Source organism: Podarcis liolepis (genome assembly GCF_965112155.1).
Source record: "Podarcis liolepis genome assembly, chromosome: 14".
NCBI lineage: Eukaryota > Metazoa > Chordata > Lepidosauria > Squamata > Lacertidae > Podarcis > Podarcis liolepis.
Genome location: NC_139569.1, coordinates 35,189,575 through 35,212,697, shown reverse-complemented (window position 1 = coordinate 35,212,697; position 23,123 = coordinate 35,189,575). Strand labels below are relative to the sequence as shown.

At 44.0% G+C, this 23,123-nt stretch overlaps 1 protein-coding gene across 4 annotated transcripts in view; it reads left to right on the top strand.

Annotated features, from left to right (window-relative positions):
- NTRK3 (neurotrophic receptor tyrosine kinase 3) overlaps positions 1 to 21,703 on the top strand; it is a 421,270-nt gene extending 399,567 nt beyond the window's left edge. For 3 of the 4 annotated variants that reach the window (XM_083475053.1, XM_083475051.1, XM_083475054.1), the window contains 3 exons: positions 9,629 to 9,787; positions 13,841 to 21,481; positions 21,652 to 21,703. In XM_083475053.1, the coding sequence (XP_083331179.1) occupies positions 9,629 to 9,787; positions 13,841 to 14,026 (345 nt within the window). In that variant the 3' untranslated portion in view covers positions 14,027 to 21,481; positions 21,652 to 21,703. The remainder of the gene's footprint in view (positions 1 to 9,628; positions 9,788 to 13,840; positions 21,482 to 21,651) is intronic. The other variant, XM_083475052.1, reaches the window with a different exon arrangement.
- The last annotated feature ends 1,420 nt before the right edge of the window (positions 21,704 to 23,123 follow it).

The following is a 23,123-nucleotide window of genomic DNA, read 5'->3' as shown; positions in this document are numbered from 1 at the left end:
TTTTGACACGGCCCTGGTGCTAATTTGAATACCAGCAAGATAAGTTAAGCATGGCATGGTGGCGTTAAAGAACAAATATCATTTCCCAGTCATTTTGCATTCCGGTCCCCACTCCTCATCCTCTCCCATCCCTGTTACCACAAGAACCTGCAGCTTCTCCCTCTCCCTCTCAACATACTCCAGATTGATTGATTGACTAGTGCAAATGCTCAGCTTCCCATGTACAGAAAATACATAATGATTCTCTCTAGAGCCAAGGACGTGAAATGTAAATTCCTCTACAAAAGAGGGGAAAACAAAGGCTGTTTTCATACTGAGGCTTGTTAAGCTCTGCACAGTTTTATTCCAGTGCCTTTGGCAATGCATGCTGCTCCTGGTGACTCCAGGTGCTGCAGGCCGGCATGGAAATTTGTGCTCAGCGGATTATGCTGTTCTTGAAAGAATCCTCCGGTGCTCCAAATGTATTTCAGCCAGGACAAGCGGATTTATCTTCCTCCTTGGCCACAACTCCCATAACATCCAGCTCACATTGATTGCCAGCAGGTTGCCTGCCTTAGCCAAGCAGTTTTGGGGGGAGAAGAAATGTCTTCTTTGTAATTCTGAGCTTTACTTTCTGGAGCTGGCTTGGCATAGCAGGTAAGAGACTGAGGTCAGGAATTCCCGGCTCCAAATCTCACACCTGCTATGAACTCACTAGGGTCCCCTCAAAACTCCTTCCTCATTATGCATTCAGGATGATTTGTGCACGTGATGGTATTGGGGCAGTTATATGCGATCAATACTGTTTGCACCTGCAAAAGTTTCCAGGGAAGACATGCTGCTTAGTTTCCAACCGGTGCATGCCCCAGAAATTAATACTGAAATCCTGTAACTTTTTATACAAATGTTTCAGGCGGGGGAGAATAATAATAAAAATAATAATTTATTATTTATACCCTGCCCATCTGGCTGAGTTTCCCCAGCCACTCTGGGCGGCTCCCAATCAGTGTTAAAAACAGTACAGCGTTACATATTAAAAACTTCCCTGAACAAGGCTGCCTTGAGATGTCTTCTGAATGCCAGGTAATTATTTATCTCTTTGACATCTGATGGGAGGGCGTTCCACAGGGCGGGCGCCACTACTGAGAAGGCCCTCTGTCTGGTTCCCTGTAGCCTCACTTCTCACAATGAAGGAACTGCCAGAAGGCCCTCAGCGCTGGATCTCAGTGTCCGGGCTGAACGATGGGGGTGGAGACGCTCCTTCAGGTATACAGGACCGAGGCCGTTTAGGGCTTTAAAGGTCAGCACCAACACTTTGAATCGTGCTCAGAAACGTACTGGGAGCCAATGCAGATCTCTCAGAACCGGTGTTATGTGGTCCCGGCGGCCACTCCCAGTCACCAGTCTAGCTGCCGCATTCTGGATTAATTGCAGTTTCCGGGTCACCTTCAAAGGTAGCCCCACGTAGAGCGCGTTGCAGTAGTCCAAGCGTGAGATAACTAGAGCATGCACCACTCTGGCGAGACAGTTCGCAGGCAGGTAGGGTCTTAGCCTGCGTACCAGGTGGAGCTGGTAGACAGCTGCCCTGGACACAGAGTTAACTTGCACCTCCATGGACAGCTGTGAGTCCAAAATGACTCCCAGGCTACGCACCCAGGCACTCCCAGGCTGAGAAGTGGGGATTGTCCCACTTTTGTTGTTCTGTTGTGCAAAAATGTCATTCCATACAGCGATAATGCAGTAATGCAGTTGCTCCTGAGGCTTAGTCAGACGTAGGGGAGATAGGAAAGCCATCTTCAAATATCTAAAGGGCTACCATGTGGAAGCTGGAGCAAGCTTGTTTTTTTCTGCTTGGGAGGGTAAGACCTGAACCAATGGATTCAAGTTACAAGAAAATATATCCTGACTGAAAATCAGGAAGAACTTCCAGACAGTAAGAGCTGTTCAACAGTGGAACGGATTCTCTCAGAAGGTGGTGCACTCTCCTTGGAAGTTTTAAGCAGAGGTTGGATGACCACGTGTCATGGATGCTATAGTTGTGATTCTTGCATTGCAGCGGGTTGGAATAGATGACCCTCAGAGTCTCTTCCAACTCTATGATCCTATGATACATTGGGATTAAAAACTGCATCTCTAAGGCCCTATTCAAGTACCTCCCTCTGATGGGAATAACTGTATGAAAGGAAATAGGATCCTTTCCCTCTGTCACATTACGATTGGGATTTACTTCTATCCGACATGTATAAGATTGTAATGTAAACCTTATTGCTCTAAAACAGCAATGTATTATTTCCTTACAGTACACCACATTTATGTAGGCTTTATGAAGGTCTATATTACCAGTATTCTTTCTTAACAACATGTAGGTTTTTTGTAAGTATGCAAATGACTTGATTTATGCAGTTACTCAAACATACTTATCTCTAGAATTATTGTTTCTTGCACTGAAGGAAAATGGATAGTCTTTCCCCTACACACACACTTCTAAATGCTGGCATCTCCATATCTCTCAAAGCTGCGAATATCTTATTCCTTTCTTAAATTATGTGTTCAATAATTTTCATGGTTTTCTATTTCTTCCAGTTCAGTCTGGTGCATTATCTATGACCGTATTCCTATCACCTCCTAAAATAATTTCCCTTGCATCAAAATCTATTACAATGTTTGCAAGGCTCTAACAAAAATAATAATCTTTTGCTCAGTATTGAGTATATAGCCAACCCATTCTCAGTTTCATCCCTTGATGTTCTCCTTTTGTTACAACATATCGATCAGCTGTATTCAAACAGGCACTGCTAATCTCGATAAATTGAGTTTCTTTAAATAAATAGCTGCTCCTTGTCTGTGTTATACTAGATGCAGCAGAAATGCCCCAATTTGTCATCCCCCTCTTAATATCTGTAGGTGATATGGGTATGGGTATTTGTTGGGATGTGGATTGTCTGTGTGTACCCTGAATTGTTAGGTGAATCAGGGAAGGGTCTCACATTCCTGAGTTGGAGGACTCTACAGTGGTACCTTGGCTTACAGACACTTCAGGTTACAGGTGCTTCAGGTTACAGACTCCGCTAACCCAGAAATAGTACCTTGGGTTAAGAACTTTGCTTCAGGATGAGAACAGAAGCCGTGCAGCAGTGGCGCAGCAGCAGTGGGAGGCCCCATTAGCTAAAGTGGTGCTTCAGGTTAAGAACAGTTTCAGGTTAAAAACGGACCTCTGGAATGAATTAAGTTCTTAACCAGAGGTACCACTGTATTAACAAGGCATCACAAGGTGAATCAGGGTTTCCTACTCAGGACTCTGGTTTTGCAAGGGTTCTAAATCTCATGGAGAGCCTTTATGAGTAGATATGAGGCTCCTTGTTTCAGACACCACCCTCTGACCCATGTTTTCTGATTTCTTTTTTTCTGGTGTAATTCTGTACACAGTTAACAAAACTTGCCTCATTGGCGGATGTCACAATTCCTGCTGGATAACTCCAGTTACAGATAGGTAGCCGTGTTGGTCTGCCATAGTCAAAACAAAAAAATTCCTTCCAGTAGCACCTTAAAGACCAACTAAGTTAGTTCTTGGTATGAGCTTTTGTGTGCAAGCACACACGTGTATCTGAAGAAGTGTGCTTGCACACGAAAGCTCATACCAAGAACTAACTTAGTTGGTCTTTAAGGTGCTACTGGAAGGAATTTTTTTGTTTTGACTGCTGGATAACTGTTCCTCATCCCTGCTTTGCTGCTGTCATTTCCCATTGCTGGTTCCCACAACGCTATTCTGTTTATGTTCCAGTAGGAATGCAATGATCTTGATTCATTACTTGCACATAACTCACTGCAACTTGATTAATTTCATGTGTCCCAATGAATCACTTCTACCTTTCTCAAAACGGTGACTAATTTCCCAATCGGAAACAACCATGTCTTTAAAGAAGTATGATATAAACCTACTTTGAAAGCCCTGAGCAGATACCCTTGAGGCCAAGGATAATTGTTGATTAACTATACAGAGGTAGAAGTGGGGTCAGCTCTGTTGGCCCCACTCCTGGATTTCGCAAGTCTCCCAGTCTGGTTCTCCCATTTACTGAAGTGGGAGAAGGGGAGAGAAAGGAACTGGAGAAGTTTTGAAAGATGTGGATGGTTCCAGAGGGAGTGAAAAATTGGAACCCAAACATTTTACATTTATATTTATTTGCGGCTTAGTCATGCTGGTCACATGACCGGAAGCTGTACGCCGGCTCCCTCGGCCAGTAAAGCAAGATGAGCGCTGCAACCCCAGAGTCGGCCACGACTGGACCTAATGGTCAGGGGTCCCTTTACCTTATTCATTTCTATTTATGAATGGCTTTCCTATGACCTTCGTAGACAGCTGGATCGAGGCGGGTCGGGGCTGCTGATTCTTCTAGATCTATCAGCAGCTTTCGACATGGTCGATCACGAACTTCTGGACCACCGCCTTGCCGACGTGGGGATCCAGGGCACAGTCCTTCAATGGCTGCGCTCGTTTCTCTCTGGTCGGGGACAGAGGGTGGCGCTTGGGGGGGAATTGTCATCGCGCCACTCCTTGGTGTGTGGAGTACCTCAGGGTGCGATACTCTCCCCGATGCTTTTCAACATCTTTATGCGCCCCCTCGCCCAGCTTGTTCGGAGTTTTGGGCTGGGTTGTCATCAGTATGCCGATGACACCCAACTCTATCTGTTGATGGATGGCCATCCTGACTCGGCCCCAGACACACTGACCAGATGTTTGGAAGCTGTGGCTGGATGGTTACGTGGGAGCCGGTTGAAGTTAAATCCTTCGAAGACAGAGGTCCTGTGGCTGGGACGGGGCGATATGGGATTGGGGGGGCAACTCCCATCTCTTGCGGGGGCGCAATTAGTGCCAGCACCGTCCGTTAAGAGTTTGGGTGTAATCTTCGACACCTCCCTTTCCATGGAGGCGCAGATTGCAGCTATAACAAAGGCGGCATTTTTCCATCTCCGCCAAGCTAAGCAGTTGGCTCCTTACCTCTCTCGCCCTGACCTAGCCACTGTGATCCACGCGACGGTCACCTCCAGACTGGATTATTGTAACTCGCTCTACGTGGGGCTGCCCTTGAGACTGACCCAGAAACTCCAGCGGGTGCAGAATGCTGCAGCGAGACTCCTTACGGGGTCTTCGCTGCGAGATCACATTCACCCGGTGCTATACCAGCTGCACTGGCTCCCGGTGGAGTACAGGATCAGGTTTAAGGTGCTGGTTTTAACCTTTAAAGCCCTATATGGCCTAGGACCCTCGTACCTACGGGACCGCCTCTCCTGGTATGCCCCACAGAGAAACCTACGGTCTTCAAATAAAAACCTCTTGAAGGTCCCAGGCCACAGAGAAGTTAGGCTGGCCTCAACTAGAGCCAGGGCTTTTTCGGCTGTGGCTCCGATCTGGTGGAACACTCTGTCACAAGAGACCAGGGCCCTGCGGGACTTGACATCCTTCCGCAGGGCCTGCAAGACAGAGCTGTTCCACCAGGCCTTTGGCCAGGGCACAGCCTGACTCCCTCCCTCGGCAATCTTCGCAGAGCTCTGGCCCATTTTTATAATGAATGATTTTAGAATGTTGTTTATGTTGTACTTTTGTACTGTTTTATTGTTGTTAGCCGCCCTGAGCCCGGCTTCGGCTGGGGAGGGCGGGATATAAATAAAATTTATTATTATTATTATTATTTCTATGAATCATTTCATCCCACTTTCAGTACTGGGATTCCCCTGAATGAAGGCAATAAGGATGCAGGAAAAAATTGATTCAGTTTGCACTGGAAAAGCCAACACTTTCCTAAATTATATGTGTCTTGAAACACTACCATCCTTCAAAATTTGCCCTTACCTACCTTTTTGCAATGCAGTTCTCCCGCCAAGTAATGTCTACAAACCTGCATATAGTAGGCTGGATGTGCATGCAAATGTATATATTAGTGAAAAAATATATACAAAAGAAGGCATTCCGTCGGGGGAAAGTGATTTGCATTCATGAAATGCATATATTTGTTTTGTTTATTTATTGCTTTTATATACTGCCAAGGCACCCATGAAAATAACAGTGTATATTAAAAGAATAAAAACACGAACATGCTGATGAATTGTCATGAGTACTTTTATTTAAAAAAGGACACTAGTTCGAGATGACGTTGCAATGGAAGGAAGGTTCCATGCAGCCCTGCTGAAATAACATATGAGACAGAGAAACTGAAAGAGCAATGGGTATTATAAAGACATGGATAGGATAAAAGACCTGGCAGCTGGCAAAAATTATATGTATGTGTGTGTGTGATTATGTTTAGTTGTCTAGTTATATTTTGTTATGAAAACCAATAAGAAAATTATTGAAAATTATTGTACACTGATGTGGAAATGATGGAGAACTAAATTTAAGCCTGGGGAAAATGAGAAAGGGAGAGAAACTGAAACAGACAGAATTGCCCACCCCTAATAAATGGTAAGCTAGGTCTTCACTTCCACAATTCTCTGCAGATGACCTGGCTGATGTGTGGCATTGGGGATCAGGGCTAGCTTACACGATGCCTCTTCCATGTGTTTGATTATCCCCAGAATTAATATTGCCTCTGCATGGCTTATGAGTTCTATTAAAGAAAGTGCAGAATGCACAAATTCCATTTCAAATGATTTTGATGTCCTTGTGATTCATCTGTAAACATAATCCAAAAAACATTAAGGGTAACTCATGACTATGCAGAATGTGATGCACTATAAGAGAAGTGTTGCATGGTGCACATTTAGATTGCATAATATTGCTCCAGTCCCCTTATGAAATTAATCAGCCAAAGTGCTAAACCCATCCAATATTCAGTGCTTATTTTCCTCTTTTTAAAAAAGAAGCGAATTATATAAATCACTTCCCAGCTCTTGTTAATTGTATAGCTTAGCAGCAGAGCCCAAACTCTGTAGCATAGTCCAGTAGCGACTACAATACATAGCTGTAAATGTTTCAGCTTCTTTCTGTTTACTCAGATGTTTCCTTCAGTAGTTGTCATTTAGTCCATAGCAGTTGGTAAGCCAGGGGTCTTAAGCAGTCTATTCATCAATTAACTGTAAATCTCAGTTTAATACTCAGAACTTCAGAGGTCCTGCTCTATGGACATAGCTTAGCCTTGACCAAAAAAAGAGTACCGATCAGATTCTTCTTTTCCTGTTGGCCAGGTGGGGAAATGTTGTTCTCTAACAAGGATGTTGGAAAATTCGGACAGAAAGAGAAATGGGGGCAAAAATTGCTGATACAGTGGTACCTCGGGTTAAGTACTTAATCCGTTCCGGAGGTCGGTACTTAACCTGAAACTGTTCTTAACCTGAAGCACCACTTTAGCTAATGGGGCCTCCTGCTGCCACCATGCCGCCGGAGCACAATTTCTGTTCTCATCCTGAAGCAAAGTTCTTAATCTGAAGCACTATTTCTGGGTTAGCGGAGTCTGTAACCTGAAGCTTATGTAACCTGAAACATATGTAACCTGAGGTACCACTGTATTCACTTTTGATGCTGCGAATGAAAATTAATCCAGTGAATAAAACCAGTATTTGCTGCTGTAAAAGATACAGAATTGATTAAGACCCAGCCCTCTCATTGGCATTGTGTTTCCTTTCCATTTAAATGAATCGGGTGGAATTTAATTAACTAATTATGAAAGTTTTGTAAATTCATCACAGGATGAATAAGGCCATTTTTTTGGCAAAAGCCCTAACTGTAGCGGAATAGAAACAGCGCTGCATGGCATGAATAAAGGGCTGGGAGGAAAATGATGCCTCTTTACATCCCTATTTTCAAATAAGGAATTTGAGACAGGGGCTTCTTTAGCTCAGCCCATGCTATTCTGCAACCTCTCTTTGAATCCCAAGGGCAGGCCTTCAAAATCTTTCCTAGACTTTGCTCATTTTGTACACATAAATCCAGGCTGTTTCCCCCTCTGCTTTTATGCATCCACCTGGTGCACAGAAATAACTTTAAAAAAAGAGGGAGGAAACTGGTCCCAGAACTATTTCCCCCCTCCCTCCTGCAATCCCCAAGAGGGCTGGAGCCATGATGCAGATGTTTCAAGAGCTGGGCAACCATCAGTGCTTCAGAAGCACAACGAGTCTTTTAATCTCCCTTGTTATGCTCCCATTACCATAGTATATGTAAGGGCCGGCTCGTCTTCCAAAGACTGCAGCTGCAAGTTACTCGTGTGCGCATACCATGACTTCAAGTGGATTGATGCCATTTTATAGACTTTATAAAGAGAGAGCAAGCCAAAAGAGAAAAGCCTAGCGCAAAAATAGCCATAATAGGCATAATAGGAAAATCGGCTCATGCTTTAAAAAGTAAGTAATTTAAACCAGGAAATCCAAATGCCTTTTCAGATTTCTATGTCTCGTCATCAAGCTGAATCCATGCCAAGAATCAGTGGAAGCACGAGAAGGGAAAGGTGAAGAACGTGTTGTTAAGATTCCACAGAATCTGAGTGTTATTAATTTATGTTAAGAGCTCACACAAGTTTCTAGGCCAGGGGTCAGCAAACTTTTTCAGCAGGGGGCCGGTCCACTGTCCCTTAGAACTTGTGGGGGGCCAGACTAGGTTTTTTTTTGGGGGGGGGGCTATGAACGAATTCCTATGCCCCACAAATAATCCAGAGATGGATTTTAAATAAAAGCACACATTCTGCTCATGTAAAAACACCAGGCAGGCCCCACAAATAACCCAGAGGTGCATTTTAAATAAAAGGACACATTCTACTCATGTATAAATACGCTGATTACCAGACTGTCCGCGGGCCGGATTTAAAAGGTGATTGGGCCGGATACAGCTCCCAGGCCTTAGTTCTAGGCCTTCAGAATCGCAAGGCTGCAAGGGCAAAAGCCAAAAGTGGAGATGCCTCCCTCTCACATCTTGCGCCTGTAGCCTTTTCATTTCTCCCCCTGTTCAGTATAATAGAACAATGATCCTCCCTTACACTGAATAGGTGGATATTTAAAAGGTATAGAAGTGGGTCGTTTTCTGTGTTAGCTTGGGGAAAATGATCCAAGATCAGGGGTAGGCAACCTAAGGCCCGGGGGCCAGGGCCGGCCCAATCGCCTTCTAAATCCAGCTCACAGACGGTCCGGGAATCAGCGTGTTTTTAGATGAGTAGAATGTGTCCTTTTATTTAAAATGCATCTATGGGTTATTTGTGGGGCCTGCCTGGTGTTTTTACATGAGTAGAATGTGTGCTTTTATTTAAAAAGCATCTCTGGGTTATTTGTGGGGCATAGGAATTCATTCATTATTATTTTTTCAAAATATAGTCCAGCCCCCGACAAAGTCTGAGGGATGGTGGACTGGCCCCCTGCTGAAAAAGGTTGCTGATCCCTGTCCAAGATCATCCACTTTTCTCTCTAGTTTATTTCCACGTTTAATCCAAGACAACTTGGGGAGACCTCTCTCATCTCTACCCAGGATATCGTCAAAACCTCCTTTGCTGTAATAAGCTAGCATCTTGGAAAGAAAGAATGTAGCTGAGACATTCTCCCAGAGTTACTAGTGTTCAATTTGTGTATGTGTGTATATAGCATTCAATGATCCCAAAGCTGAACTGGACTATGGTCTGTTCTCTTACAGTTCTAATAACCAAAGTCTTGTTGTGTCTTGTGCTCCATCATGCAGGTTGGAGGACATACCATGCTCCCGATCCGTTGGATGCCTCCTGAGAGCATCATGTACCGCAAATTCACGACAGAGAGTGACGTCTGGAGTTTTGGGGTGATCCTCTGGGAAATCTTCACATACGGGAAGCAGCCATGGTTCCAGCTGTCAAACACAGAGGTATTGGGCATGTGGAAGTGGGTGGGTATGGGGGACACATGCAGAAACAATCTCCTGGCACAGCAAGGGTAGTTAATACCAATTGCAGGAAGCTTTTGCCCAGCGTAGGGCTTGAACCCACAATCCTGAGATTAAGAGTCTTGTGCTCTCCCAGCTGAGCTGTCCTAGCTGGTCCAGATGCACTGAAACAGCCAAGGGAGACAAGGCCGCAATCCACTATCCGAAAGTTGGATAGGCAGAGACCAATGAAAATTGTAGGAAATCTTTGTAGCAGCTGAGCAGGTGGCAAGCAAGCAAGTTTCCCAATTCCACCCCCCACCCCCCATAGTCCTGGGTTTCAGCATCCTTCCAGTTAGAACCGCAGGATGATAAAATAACCTTGTAGGGAATTATGGAAGAAGAGAAAAACCTGTTAAGAGAGAACTGCTAGACTACATTTAGAGGTATCTGCAGAAATATCTTGTAAGGCTTAGCAGGAGATGCGACTCATGTGGTGTGAGATGCAAAATTGACTGAGGTGTGAGGGATGGAAAGTTGTCCTTCTGCGTACCTATTAGATTTTCAGCTCTGCCTTTTTTAAAAAGGGGGGGGTGCATTTTCTGCTTTCCAGATAAGCATTCCTTAATTTGTAGACAGAGAATAATTGAAGGTGTTTATTTCTATGCCTAATGCAGGTCCTTCTATGCTCTCAGTGTTGCCTGTTACTGTCATTTAACATATCAAGCACAACACACACACCCCATGCATTTGTGGAAAACACTTGGCCTAGGTTTGATGTGTGAGTTTGGCAGAAGGAATATCCAATCCTGTTTCCAGAAAAGCTGGTCTTAGGTGCAGCTAAGGGAAGAAATGATGTAAGTGTGTCATTTGGAAACAATTCAGAATATTTTCAAGGTTTGCTTTTGAAGTTTGACTGTGAGGGATGCTCTTGAAAGACCTACAGATCTTGTGGGTAGGGACATAGCTTAGAATGTTAGAAGAACAGTAAAGGTAAAGGGACCCCTGACCATTAGGTCCAGTCGTGGCCAACTCTGGGGTTGCAGCGCTCATCTCGCTTTATTGGCCAAGGGAGCTGGCATACAGCTTCTGGGTCATGTGGCCAGCATGACTAAGCCACTTCTGGCGTACCAGAGCAGCACACAGAAACGCTATTTACCTTCCTGCTGGAGCGGTACCTATTTATCTACTTGCACTTTGATGTGCTTTTGAACTGCTAGGAGTTGGTAGTAGCAGGGACCGAGCAATGGGAGCTCACCCCGTCACAGGGATTCGTGGAAAAGCATCTCCTTTACATGCAGAAGGTCCCTGACATCTCCTGGTGAGGTTAGGAGAGAACAATGCCCAGAACCCTGGAGAGCTCCTGCCAGTCAGTGTACACAGTACTGAGTTAGATGGACAAATGATCTGGCTCAATATAAGGCAGCTTCCTATGTTCTTGTGTTTGGGGAAGGACCATAGCTCAATGGTACAGCATCTGTTTTGTTTGTAGGAGGTTCCAGGTTCAGTCTGCAGCATCCTCAGATAGGGCTGGGAATGTCTCCTGCCTGAAACCCTGGAAAGCTGTTGCTGCCAGTCAGTGTGGACAATATGAAGCTATGTGGATCAATGGTCTGATTTGGAATAAGACAGCTTCCTGTGTTGGGGCAATAGGCACTGGCCTCCATAATCACATGCCTCTATCAGGTTCAATCTCTAGCATCTCCAAGTAAGGCTGTGTGTAGTGTGGAGGAGAGAAACTTTGGCTTGAAACCCTGGCAAGTCACTGCCAACTACTGTAGATAATACTGAGATAGATGGACCAGTGGCCTGATTCAGTATAAGCAGCTAAGCATGGTTACTTCACATTTCATGGAAGGTGAAATTTCACTGGAACCTTGTACCTGCTATCCAACAGCAGGGCTGGAGCCACCACATTGACAGACACCTCTCCCTGACACCACTCTTGGCTTTGTGACGACATAGCTTTGTTTGCCTGTCATGTTTTTATCACCCCTCTCTCTTCCCTTACTGTTCCACAGAATTTCTTAATCTCTCTACCCTTTTTTGCTATTTATATGCAAACATCGGAATGATAACTATCTGTTTGGATGTGTGGCAGTGCCCATTACTATTCAGAAGCAATAAGCTCTGGGGACCACCCTCGCTGGGTTTGGCTGCCTTCAGTGCATTGTTTGAGATCTGCTGCTATTGGCAGTGCATGTCAGGTCACTGGGATGCCACTGCAGTGCTGCTTATGAGCTTCAGACAAGGGAGAGGAGGCAACCAGTAATAGCAGCTGCCTGACAAATCCCACCCCAGTTATTTTACCTAGGAGCAAGAATGGCAAGGGAATATAGGAATAAATTCTGGAGAAACAGGTGGCCCCTGTACAATATTGTCAAGAGAATACTTACCTCCCACAAAAGCTAACTCGAGCAGGTTTTCCTTTCTTTTTTTTAAATAAACAAAGCAGCAAACTAAAATGCTTCATAAAAACAGTCATAAAGGCAAGGAGAATAAAAATACACGATAAAAAAAATGAAGCTAAAGAAAGAATGAACAGCATAACATTTATTACCTGGCGGGATACAAGTTTCACATTTATAGAAGATATGGCAAATGTTCATAAATGATGCCCGATAAAACCATATTTGGTAGGAATGTGCTAACCATGAGATAGCCCCCAAGCAGATTCAAATTCTGAGGGGTCCACCATTCCCCTGGCAGCATGTATCTTACGGGTCAGTTTTTCAGCAATGACAATAAACTTTACTCTTTAAAATGGTAAGTCCAAAGAGTAACAAAAAGTGCTCTTCCATCCTTAAGCTATTATGTAATGAGCAACAACTAGCAGATATAAAATTAATTGTTGACAATAGGTTTGGCATTAGCACCATCAAAAGCGGATAAAAGATGTAACTTAGGGTCCAAAATGACACATTTGCCAATAATAATGCTAATTCCTGTTACAGCCTGAACTTACAGAACTTGTGCATGTAGTTAAATCCCCAATGTCAGTGTGTTCCTTGTACCTTACAACCCTGCCAGTGTATGGGAAAACCAGATATTACAGTATGAGCTAGTCAAACCAAGGTTAAAATCCAGCAGTAGCCCACATTCAAAGAATTCTCCCTAAAGTCAGCAGAAACACATCTGGAGGGGCAAGTGGACCTGACCTTAAGACATTGAGGTTTTGAGGTTCTTTCAGAAGAACCATTGTCATTTTTTGCAGAATATTGTTGTTGTTGTTTAGTCGTTTAGTTGTGCCCGACTCTTCGTGGCCCCATGGACCAGAGCACACCAGGCACTCCTGTCTTCCACTGCTTCCCGCAGTGTGGTCAAAGTCATGCTGGTAGCTTCGAGAACACTATCTAACCATCTCGTCCTCTGTCGTCCCCTTCTCCTTGTGCCCTCCATCTTCCCCAACATCAGGTTCTTTTCCAGGGAGTCTTCTCTTCTCATGATGTGACCAAAGTATTGGAGTCTCAGCTTCAGGATCTGTCCTTGCAGTGAGCACTCAGGGCTGATTTCCTTAAGAATGGATAGGTTTGATCTTCTTGCAGTCCATGGGACTCTCAAGAGTCTCCTCCAGCACCATAATTCAAAAGCATTAATTCTTTGGCGATCAGGCTTCTTTATGGTCCAGCTCTCACTTCCATACATCACTACTGGGAAAACCATAGCTTTAACTATACGGACCTTTGTTGACAAGGTGATGTCCCTGCTTTTTAAGATGCTGTCTAGGTTTGTCATTGCTTTTCTCCCAAGAAGCAGGCGTCTTTTAATTTTGTGACTGCTGTCACCATCTGCAGTGATCATGGAGCCCAAGAAAGTAAAATCTCCCACTGCCTCCATTTCTTCCCCTTCTATTTGCCAGGAGTTGATGGGACCAGTGGCCATGGTCTTCATTTTTTTTTGAAGTAAAAAAAATAAGAATCCCGGAGCAGTTTTGTTTATTGTTGTTAATAATTGTAAAATGATTAAATCACACACATGCTCATCCCAGATGGGTAAACTTTAAAAAGATGGTTTAGGGTGTATGTGACTTTTCATCTCTTCTGTTATGCATTGCAGGTCATCGAGTGCATCACCCAAGGCCGAGTCTTGGAGCGTCCTCGAGTCTGCCCCAAGGAGGTTTACGACATCATGCTGGGCTGCTGGCAGAGGGAACCTCAGCAGCGGCTGAACATCAAGGAAATCTACAAGATCCTTCACGCCCTGGGCAAAGCCACACCAATCTACCTGGACATCCTTGGCTAGCAGCGGTCCCTTTCCTCCAACACCGTTGCTCTGCCCTTCTTCTCCCCCTCCCTACCTCTCCCTTGACCTCAAGCCAACATATTCATATAAACTCAAGTGCCTGCTACACGTACAACACTGAACAAATAAAAAGACAATTACAACTTCAAACAGAAAGGTCCTGACAACCCACCTGTAAAGCAGCTTGGCTTACATATATATATATCTAGAGATAATATATATAGAGAGAAAGATATATTCACCTCCCACCAGAAGCTGCCATTACAGGAAAATGTAAGGCGTTATAAGAAAAAAGGAGAGAGCGAGGGAGGAAAAAGAACCTACAGTATTAAAAAGAAAAAAGAAAAAAGAAAAAGGGAAAACAGGATCTTTTAACTCAAGGTGTGGAACTGTGAATCCTACTGCGCTCTTTTGGTTCCAGTTGCTGGGTGGAGCTCAACCCATTTGGGAACGCTAAGAGATAATCCCACCAAAAAAAAAAAAGAATTTAAATTAAATTAAAAACTGGCGAGACTGTGCCTAATCTGTAGCTGCACTTTGTGGGCTCTGTCCCCTGGTGCAGAACTGGCAAAGACTGGGCTCTGATCCAGGGTGATGCCCCCTGGAAGAACTTCCTTTTACTGACCCCCAACCACCTTCGTATTGCCCCCCACCCAGCCCCGACTTCTACTTTCAGCATTTGGGGACAGATGCTGTTCCAAACAAGCCCCAGTTTGCTGATTCTTTCACATGTGTAGACTCTATACAGTTTTGTTTTTTGTTATTGGAACATATACAGTTCGAAAGGATTTCCTCACCTACGGGTAAAAAAACAAACAAACCAGAAACAGAAAATAGCCACTAGACCACAAGGAAACAAGAACGGATGTAGTATTCCTCCTCCCCTTATTTACCGGTTTCAGTTTTTTTATACATATATAAAAATAATAGTGAATGAACCAGAGTCCTAGGAATGTTGCCAAGGTCCCGAACAGTCGTCTACGAGAACCATCCAGGGAAAAGGCATATGGGGAGAGGACAGCCTCAGCACAACCCCCTGGATCCCACCACTGGAATAAGCTTCTGTGTGTCCGCACAGATGCAGCATTCACCACCATAACCTCAATGTAGCCGTCGGTTCCAAACAGGGTGGCTTGGAAGCCATGATCTCAGTGGAGGAAGTCTGAGGAAAAGGAAGAGCAACCCATTCATTCATATACAACCCAGCTATATATATGTGTACACACACGCACACAGGCCAAAATCTGTCTATTTCCTTATTGCCCTTCATGCTAATTTATATTGCACATTTCCGTGTACAGAATACTTTGCAATCCTCCCTTCGATCCTATTGTGGTAGGTAATGTCTATCCCTGTTTTGGATACGTTGGAGACCTAAGGCCAACAAAGATGACAGAGAGATACTTGCCTGAAGACCACACAGTGAGTTCATGGTGAAGCACAAAGTTGAATCCAGATCTCCCCCAGCCAATGTTGAGGTCCACTGTGGGTTACTCTTTTATGTCTCTCTTTTATGTCTTAACTGCAGTGAAGGATAAGTTTCTTCTTTGAAATCTGGCTGAAATACTGATTGGAGGAGCCAAGGGAATACTTATCCTAGATCAGTTGGTTGCTGCCTCTCCTCTCTCCTTCCCACCCCATCCTACTTATATCCCCCCCCTTCCAACTATTGCTTCAGTTTGTTGTCTCTTATATTTCTGCATGCTGGGGCGGGTGGCAGGGGTGGGTTTGGGGGCTGTGTGGCAGTAGGACATGCATCAGCACCACTTGTCCTTTCCATCTTTCCCTTCCAGTTGACATGCTTCTCATGTTGTCAGCCCCCTGGAAAAGGATAGAGGCATTTGCTTTTGAGCTGCTGTGAGCTGAAGAGTAGCTCCACAGGCGGTTTGTTGGGAGGTTTGGGGAGAGATAGGAAGGAAGGTCCTTTGGGAAGAAGGAGGCTCAGTGAACAGCCATGGTGGCTTGCCTTGCATCTCAATGAGCCCTGGGCTAGGCAGTGAAGGATTGCCAAGAGGGCACTCTCTGAACACCCCACATTCTGTCAAGGGGAAAGTCCATAGATCAATGGCAGAGCATGTTTTGCATACAGAAGGTCCCTGATTCAGTTCTGGACATCTCCAGGTAGATCTGGGAGAGACCCATGTCTGAAATCCTGCAAAGTTGCTTCAGAGTAGACAACACTTTGCTAGATGCATCGATGCTATGCAAACTCAGAATCAAGCAGTTCCTTATGTTCCTATGTTCAAATCCCAACCACACAGTCTTTGAGGCATCAAACCTTTCTGGTCGATATCTTTCCTATCTAATCAGGACGAGGACATGGCATGCTGTGCAGAAGCCCTTGCCGAGAGGAGGAGGGAAGCATGATATGTCAGCAGGTATCTGAGCCACCATTGAGCAAATTTCAGTGGTAGAGCTTTTGTTTTGCATGCAGGAGGTCCCAGATTCAATCACTTGCATCTCCAGATAGAATCGGGGACATTCTTGCAGGAAATCCTGGAGTTCCACTATCCATCAGTGTAGACAGTAATGAGGTTCATAGACAAAAGGTCTGTCTCAGTATAGGATGGCTTCTTATGTTCAAAGCAGATACTAAAGAGTGTAAATGATACAGATTTGTAATGGATTTAATATTCTCAATGTGTTTCATGGTCCCTTTAGCACCTTCCTCTTTCCCAAATCAACACAGTTGTGTCATTTAATCTAGGATGAGTTTGTATGGTTATTGCTGGACCAAAGGGGCTTTAGATTATCCTTCCCATTTTATTATGGATTTTACAGTTATAGCTCTAAGAGATCTGTGCATAACCGGGAGGAGGTCTTGGAATCCAGGATTGTCCAGAAAGAGGGAACCCCTGTGGCTTATTTTGACTGTGATAGCTGTGTGCTTAGATCAGTTTCCAGAAATGAAGTCATTTGCAGAGTCCATGAAGTGGCATGGGGATTGTAAAAGATTCCAGGGTTGTTCGGAAAGAGGGAACCCATGATTACCATTAGTTTTTAAATCATTATTATTTATTCAACACCATCAATGTGCATGGCTCTGTACAGGGTAAGGTGTAAAGTCAGGTCACTTTACAATCTTAATTTCTGGGAAGTCCAGGAAACCACAGAAGGAACAGGAAAGGAGATGGCAATGGCAACAAAGAGCAAATGAAACCTATCCTCATGTTGGCTTTGTTACAAATTTGATAGTTATTGCCGACTGATTCAGACGAGCCAGTACATTCAGTTCCTTCATGAGAAATGTCTTTAAAAGACAAATTTGAAAACAAACAAACAAACATAGATGTGTTGGCTACCCAGCCAGATGGGTGGGCTATAAATTTTTTATTATTATTATTATTATTATTATTATTATTATTATTATTATTATTACCCCAAGCTCCTTCGGGAGGAAGGGGATGCTATGGATTCAATAAATACATACAATTAACATATGGAAAATTTGTTGGCCATGTAAGGTTTATAGCAGGAGTGGGGAGCCTGTGGCCCTTCAGGTAACAACATAGGGACTGCAACTCCCATCAACCCCAGCCAGCATGGCCAGTGGGCAGGGATGATGGGACTTGTAGTCCAGCAACATCTGGAGGACCATGAGTTCCTCAGCCCTGGTGTAGAGGATGTCATTCCCCCCCCTCCTAGAGTCTCACATTTTCCTTTATGGTCTATAATAATCCAGACAGTTATTTTTCTATCTCTATTCCACCATCTATGTTCTTCATTACTCACCACCTTTCTGCAGAATTTTTGCAAACTGGAATTATTCCTCCTTAAACATTCCATAGGATATAATGTATGCTCTTTTTGTATGGTGTTCATGGAACTGAACTGAGGGTGGTAGTTTAGGGATGAATGGCAGCATGGGTAAGGATGAATGACCCAGGCAGAACGGGAGGCTGCCATTTGCAGGGAGAGATCCTGGAGACAGAGATTCATGCTCTCACCTGGTCCTATGATTAGCCCCACCAAGAGCAACTGTGATGATAAATAACGAAAAGAACTATCAAACACAAATTGATAGTTTATTTTGAACGAGAGGTTTAGTAACGATCAAGGTCAAGTAAACCACCATTAATGCATGTCTCCTGTCTCATTCAAAGCCACTCGTGGGGTGTTGGTTAGCAGGAGGGAGGTCTGTTGTGGTTTGATGGGCTGCAGAAGCATCAGTACATTTCTTGTGATCTTTCTGGGGCAGTTTTGCTTCAACTGGAAAGTCTAAGCACTGTTTGACCCACTGGAAAGCTTTTGTTGGAAGTGAAGCTTACGTGAGTCTGGAAAGGTTAAGGGATACCTAAGTACTGAAGAGAGGGGTGGCTTCCTGTAATTCAGGGTTATAATAATGAGGTGAGTATTCAGTATGGTGAAGCTCTGCCATTCACTCTATCAGCTGAATGTGTTTCAATTGCTACTCAGCCCAATTGGCATGTCAGGAGGCCTTTTGGAGCTGCGTAAATCATATCATGTACCATGGACAGCTCCCAGTTCAGAACTAGGGGTAGGTTTCAGTAGGTTTTCATATGCCTGGAATTTCCTGGGCATATCTAGAATACCGTTGTCCAGTTGGAAATCAGGGAAATTTCGGCAGTGCCATTTTTGCCAATTTCCCATTAAAATAGCTCAACAACTTAGCCCCCCCGGAAAAAAAAATGCTCAACAACTTTTCCGTCCAGATTTTCACTGTTTGAAATATGGCAACCCTAGTTTCAGTAGTTTGTCCTGCACTTGCCAGCAATTGCCCCTACCTGGGATATAATTCCTCACTGGGCCCTCAACCATTACCCTTGCAGTCACATGTACTGTTGGCTTCCAACAGGTGGCTCGCAGCTAATACTTACCCACTGCAATTTGGGTAAGTCAATTATTTGCTTCTTCCCATTTTGCAGCTGGGGGCAGGGAAGACAACATTTATTTCTAGAGCCCCTTCCTCTGTCCAAAACTCAGCACCTACTTATCTCCAAATTAGGCTGTCCATGGCAAAAGTGTGTGTGTGTGTGTGTGTGTGAGAGAGAGAGAGAGAGAGAGAGAGAGAGAGAGAGAGAGAGAACACACACACACACACCATATGCCCAGTCATCATTTATTAGCAATGTGGCTAAAGGAAGCTTCTTAAATGCCTCTTTTTGTGAATTTGACACATGCAATCCATTCCTATATTCCAAACAAGAGCCATTCTCTCCTTGCACACCCCCATTATTCTCCTCCAATTAAAATCTAAAATAAAGAACCCCTCTTTCCCACTGGCAGTCAAGAGATTGTATTCAATCCTAGTCCTACGCACAATAAACCCACTGAAATGAACGAACTTGTTTATTAACTTCAGCAAGTCAGTCTGCTCTGAGTAGGACTAGCATCGGACACAACGCAAAGGGAGGGAAATTTATTACACCAGGTCTGGCACTGGTGTAAAGCTGTGCCATCAATAGGGACCTGGCTGTAGACTGAAGAGGTATAGGAGGAGCAAGGAATCTCAGGTTTGTGAACTGAATGCAGCCCTTCAAGGCTTTCTGACTGGCCCTCAGCACTCTCCCCAAGCCACCTACCCTTGCCACCCTAAACCCACATTGGCTCTCCTCTCCATCCTCCTGCCATGCTTTTGACTGGTTGGAATGTGCCCTTGAACTCTGATTACTGTACAGAGGTGTAACTTCCATTTGTTTTCAAACCCACACAAGTGGTTTCTGGAAGGTTTCACAGAAGGAAATGTGGGCCTCAGGCTGGGGGGGGGGGGAGTTTCTGACCCCTGAGGCATAGGATACAGCATTAATGTGCTTCTCTCCTTTGCCATATACACCCCCCAACATGACTCCATCCTGTTTCAGCCATTCCATCAGCACATCTGTGCTGGTCCTTCACTTTTGGCATATCTGAGCTGTTCTGCTGGTACATGTGCTGTGGCAGTGACATATCCGGTGTCCTGCTGGCCACAGGGCTTCCATCAAGTCCTTTACAGTTTTAGAAACAGAGATATGAAAGCTAAGAGCTAAAGAACCTAGTTTATGAGTGCAACAATGGAATGTCTAGGCACGCTTTTTTATAACAAGAATACAAAGCCGAAAATGAATGAACTGCAGCTAAAACATTGTGTTCATTTTTCACATGGTCTAGTCCTTCCCCTGCCCACCCACCCCAATCTTCTTAAGAGGGTCTCTTCTCCAGTCTTCAGAGGGTAGCTGGAAGTGGGAAGGCAGAGAAAGTTCGTCCTTTCCTTCCAGCAGTGGCAATTTTAATCTGAAATCTTAGGTGCAGTACTGCACCCAGAGCTCAGAAATTTGCTTTGCACCCTAAGTCATGCTACAATGCTTTGAGGAGCCCATTCATTTAGTATTTGAATCCTGAGTGTCACCGTTGGCAAAAAAAAAAGTAAGAAAATCAAACAATAAATCACCCCTAACATAGGGGTGTCCTGGAATTTCTGGGAAATCTGGCCATAATCTTGGGCAAACACTTAGGAGATGGAAAACAAGAAGCCAAGGCTGTAATCAAAGCAGAGGAGATTTTATCCGGGGGAGAAAACAGAATAGGAAAGACGGAGCTCAAATGCCAGCTTTTCTGGTATGAAATGCAAGCTGCAGCAGTAAAGGCTGAGTGATGTTGACTCTACAAGGCCCAGACAACAAAAATACACAGCAAAAAAAGCAACCTATTCTCCCTCCCTCCCTTTTCTTAAAAAAGGCTTCTGGCTGCTATGACCCAAACATTGCCTTTGTGGTTGGGCTTTAGTGATATTGCCGATGTTGAAACATACAGCCCTCAACTCCAGTCTTGGCAGGAGAGAGTGAAGGCAGTATTAATTTTTAAATGCGGATGTCAATCAAATGTAATGTACTTGTCATTCCTTTATACTTGGTATAGCCTATTAAGGATTTACTGGGCAGCTTTATTAAGGCTACATATTTTTATAAAGAAGCCTTACACCCCCTCCCCGTTTTTGTGCTAACTCAGAGCCATTCTGCAGACAAATAGTCACACACACACACACACACACACGAAACACACACATTTTAGGTACCTATTCTGTGAAGACTGCAGCTTGCCCAGTTGCAGACCTCATGTGGCTTAAGCACAACCAGGAGACTCCTGTATAATTAATTGTTTTTTCAACTGTATCACTTCTGATTGCGGGGGATCAATCAAACAGTAGAGACTGTGATGTCAGGGAAAATGAGGCATGGCCTCACTAACCTCCAGCAGTTCTCAGGCAGCCCCCACCTGCCTTCCTTCCTACTTACAACCAGCCCCAGAGGCTGCACTGCTGGTCAGTTAAATCTGGTCAGTTAAGTCTCAGAGTTGCCCTACGTAGAACTCAGCAGGGAAGCAGATGGGGATAAAACCAGAGTTAGTTGGATCTGCCTACCAATGGCTCTGAATCGGCCTACTGTTGGGAATCCTTCCTTTCTACCCTACCAGTCCCAATGAGCACCCAATGTCTGAATGTACAGTCGTACCTTGGAAGTCAAACGGAAGTTCGAAAACCAAAGCGCGGCTCCTGATTGGCTGCAGAAAGCTCCTGCAGCCAATCAAAAGCCATGGAAGCCCCGACGGACGTTTGGGTTCCAAAAGTAGTTCACAAACCGGAACACTCACTTCCGGGTTTGCGGCGTTCGGGAGCCAAAATGTTCGAGAACTAAGCTGTTCGAAAACCAAGGTACAACTGTACTACCATTTTTATTTTTATTTTTTAAAAAGAAAAAAAACCCAAAACTGTTATGTCACAGAGTAAGGTAGGATTGAACTCAAACTGCTAGTGGCGGGGCAGGGAAGAGTTCTTTTCTAGGCAAGAAGCAGGAAAATATTCCACCTGGCAGCATATACTTGTAACTAGTACTAATACTATTAAAATTACTGTTAACAGTAATATTAATGATGTTTTAATATTGAACTTTTTAATTGTTGTAAACTATCCTAGGACCTTATAGAGAAGAGTGAATAATAATAATAATAATAATAATAATAATAATAATAATAGGGATAAAAAGAAGGATTAAAAGGAGGATCATAATTGTAAAGTAAAAAATAAATTGCATGACTTTGCTGATCATGTAACTCAACATATATCACCTGCTAGTACTTTGCACCAGATCTGGGGGCCAAATGTGCTCCTCTGGGGGCTTGCAACTCTTCCCAAGCCACACCTCTTTTCTCCAGGCTACACCCCTCACTGGCACTACTTTGTACTCCTATTGGCTGGTATTTCCTACTTCCATAGATGGAGGACAGAGAGGGGAGTGTAGAAACTGGCCTCTGGTCAAATATAAAATGTAACATTAATTGCTTTTATTTACGCTTTTGCCTCTGGCCCTGCCTATCAGTTGTATGTGGCCCCCAGAAGGGAATATGGCCCCCAGGTGGAAAACAGTTCCATACCTCTGCTTTTACGTCATTACTCTGACAGCTTATATTTGAGATAGCTCAGCTGTCATTCAGCCAGTTGAGGTATTGCAGATCTACCTCCGTAAGTTTTTTGCCTAGTGTACAGCCATTATCTTCCACATCAGTTGAATATGTTTTCACTTATAGGAGATCCTAACTGCCCTGTCATCAAGGTGAACTGAATTTTGTAGATGTGTATGGACATTTAAATGTGAAGAGAAGTTGACTGCATCCATCTGCCTTTGCAAATAGGACATTGTGGCTTGGATTGGCTTTTCTACATACTGTGCATCTTTTGCGGATAAACCCTTTTAGTGTATTCGTTTCATTTTAATGGATTTTTTATTATTGCATATTGAATGTTGGTGTCCTTGTAAATCGCTCTGGGGCTCCTTTTGTGTGAAGCGCTAGATAAATTGAATTAATCTAATCTAGTCGAAATATATGAGGATAAGATGTTTATTTATATAGTATTTAAATACCTTTTTACATATTTTGTTCATTTTTCAATGTTCATTGCAGGTGTGGACCCCAAATCCAGATAACCCCCCCCCCCAAAAAAAAAAAGAATGTATGAGGATCTGTGCTCGGCAGAACTGTGCAGTTAAGATCACGTGTAATTTGGGTCTTTGGTTTCTGTGAATATTGGGAAGGGCTATAGCTCAGTGGTAGAACATCCATTTTGCATATGGAAAGTCCCAGATTTAATTTCTGGCATCTTCTG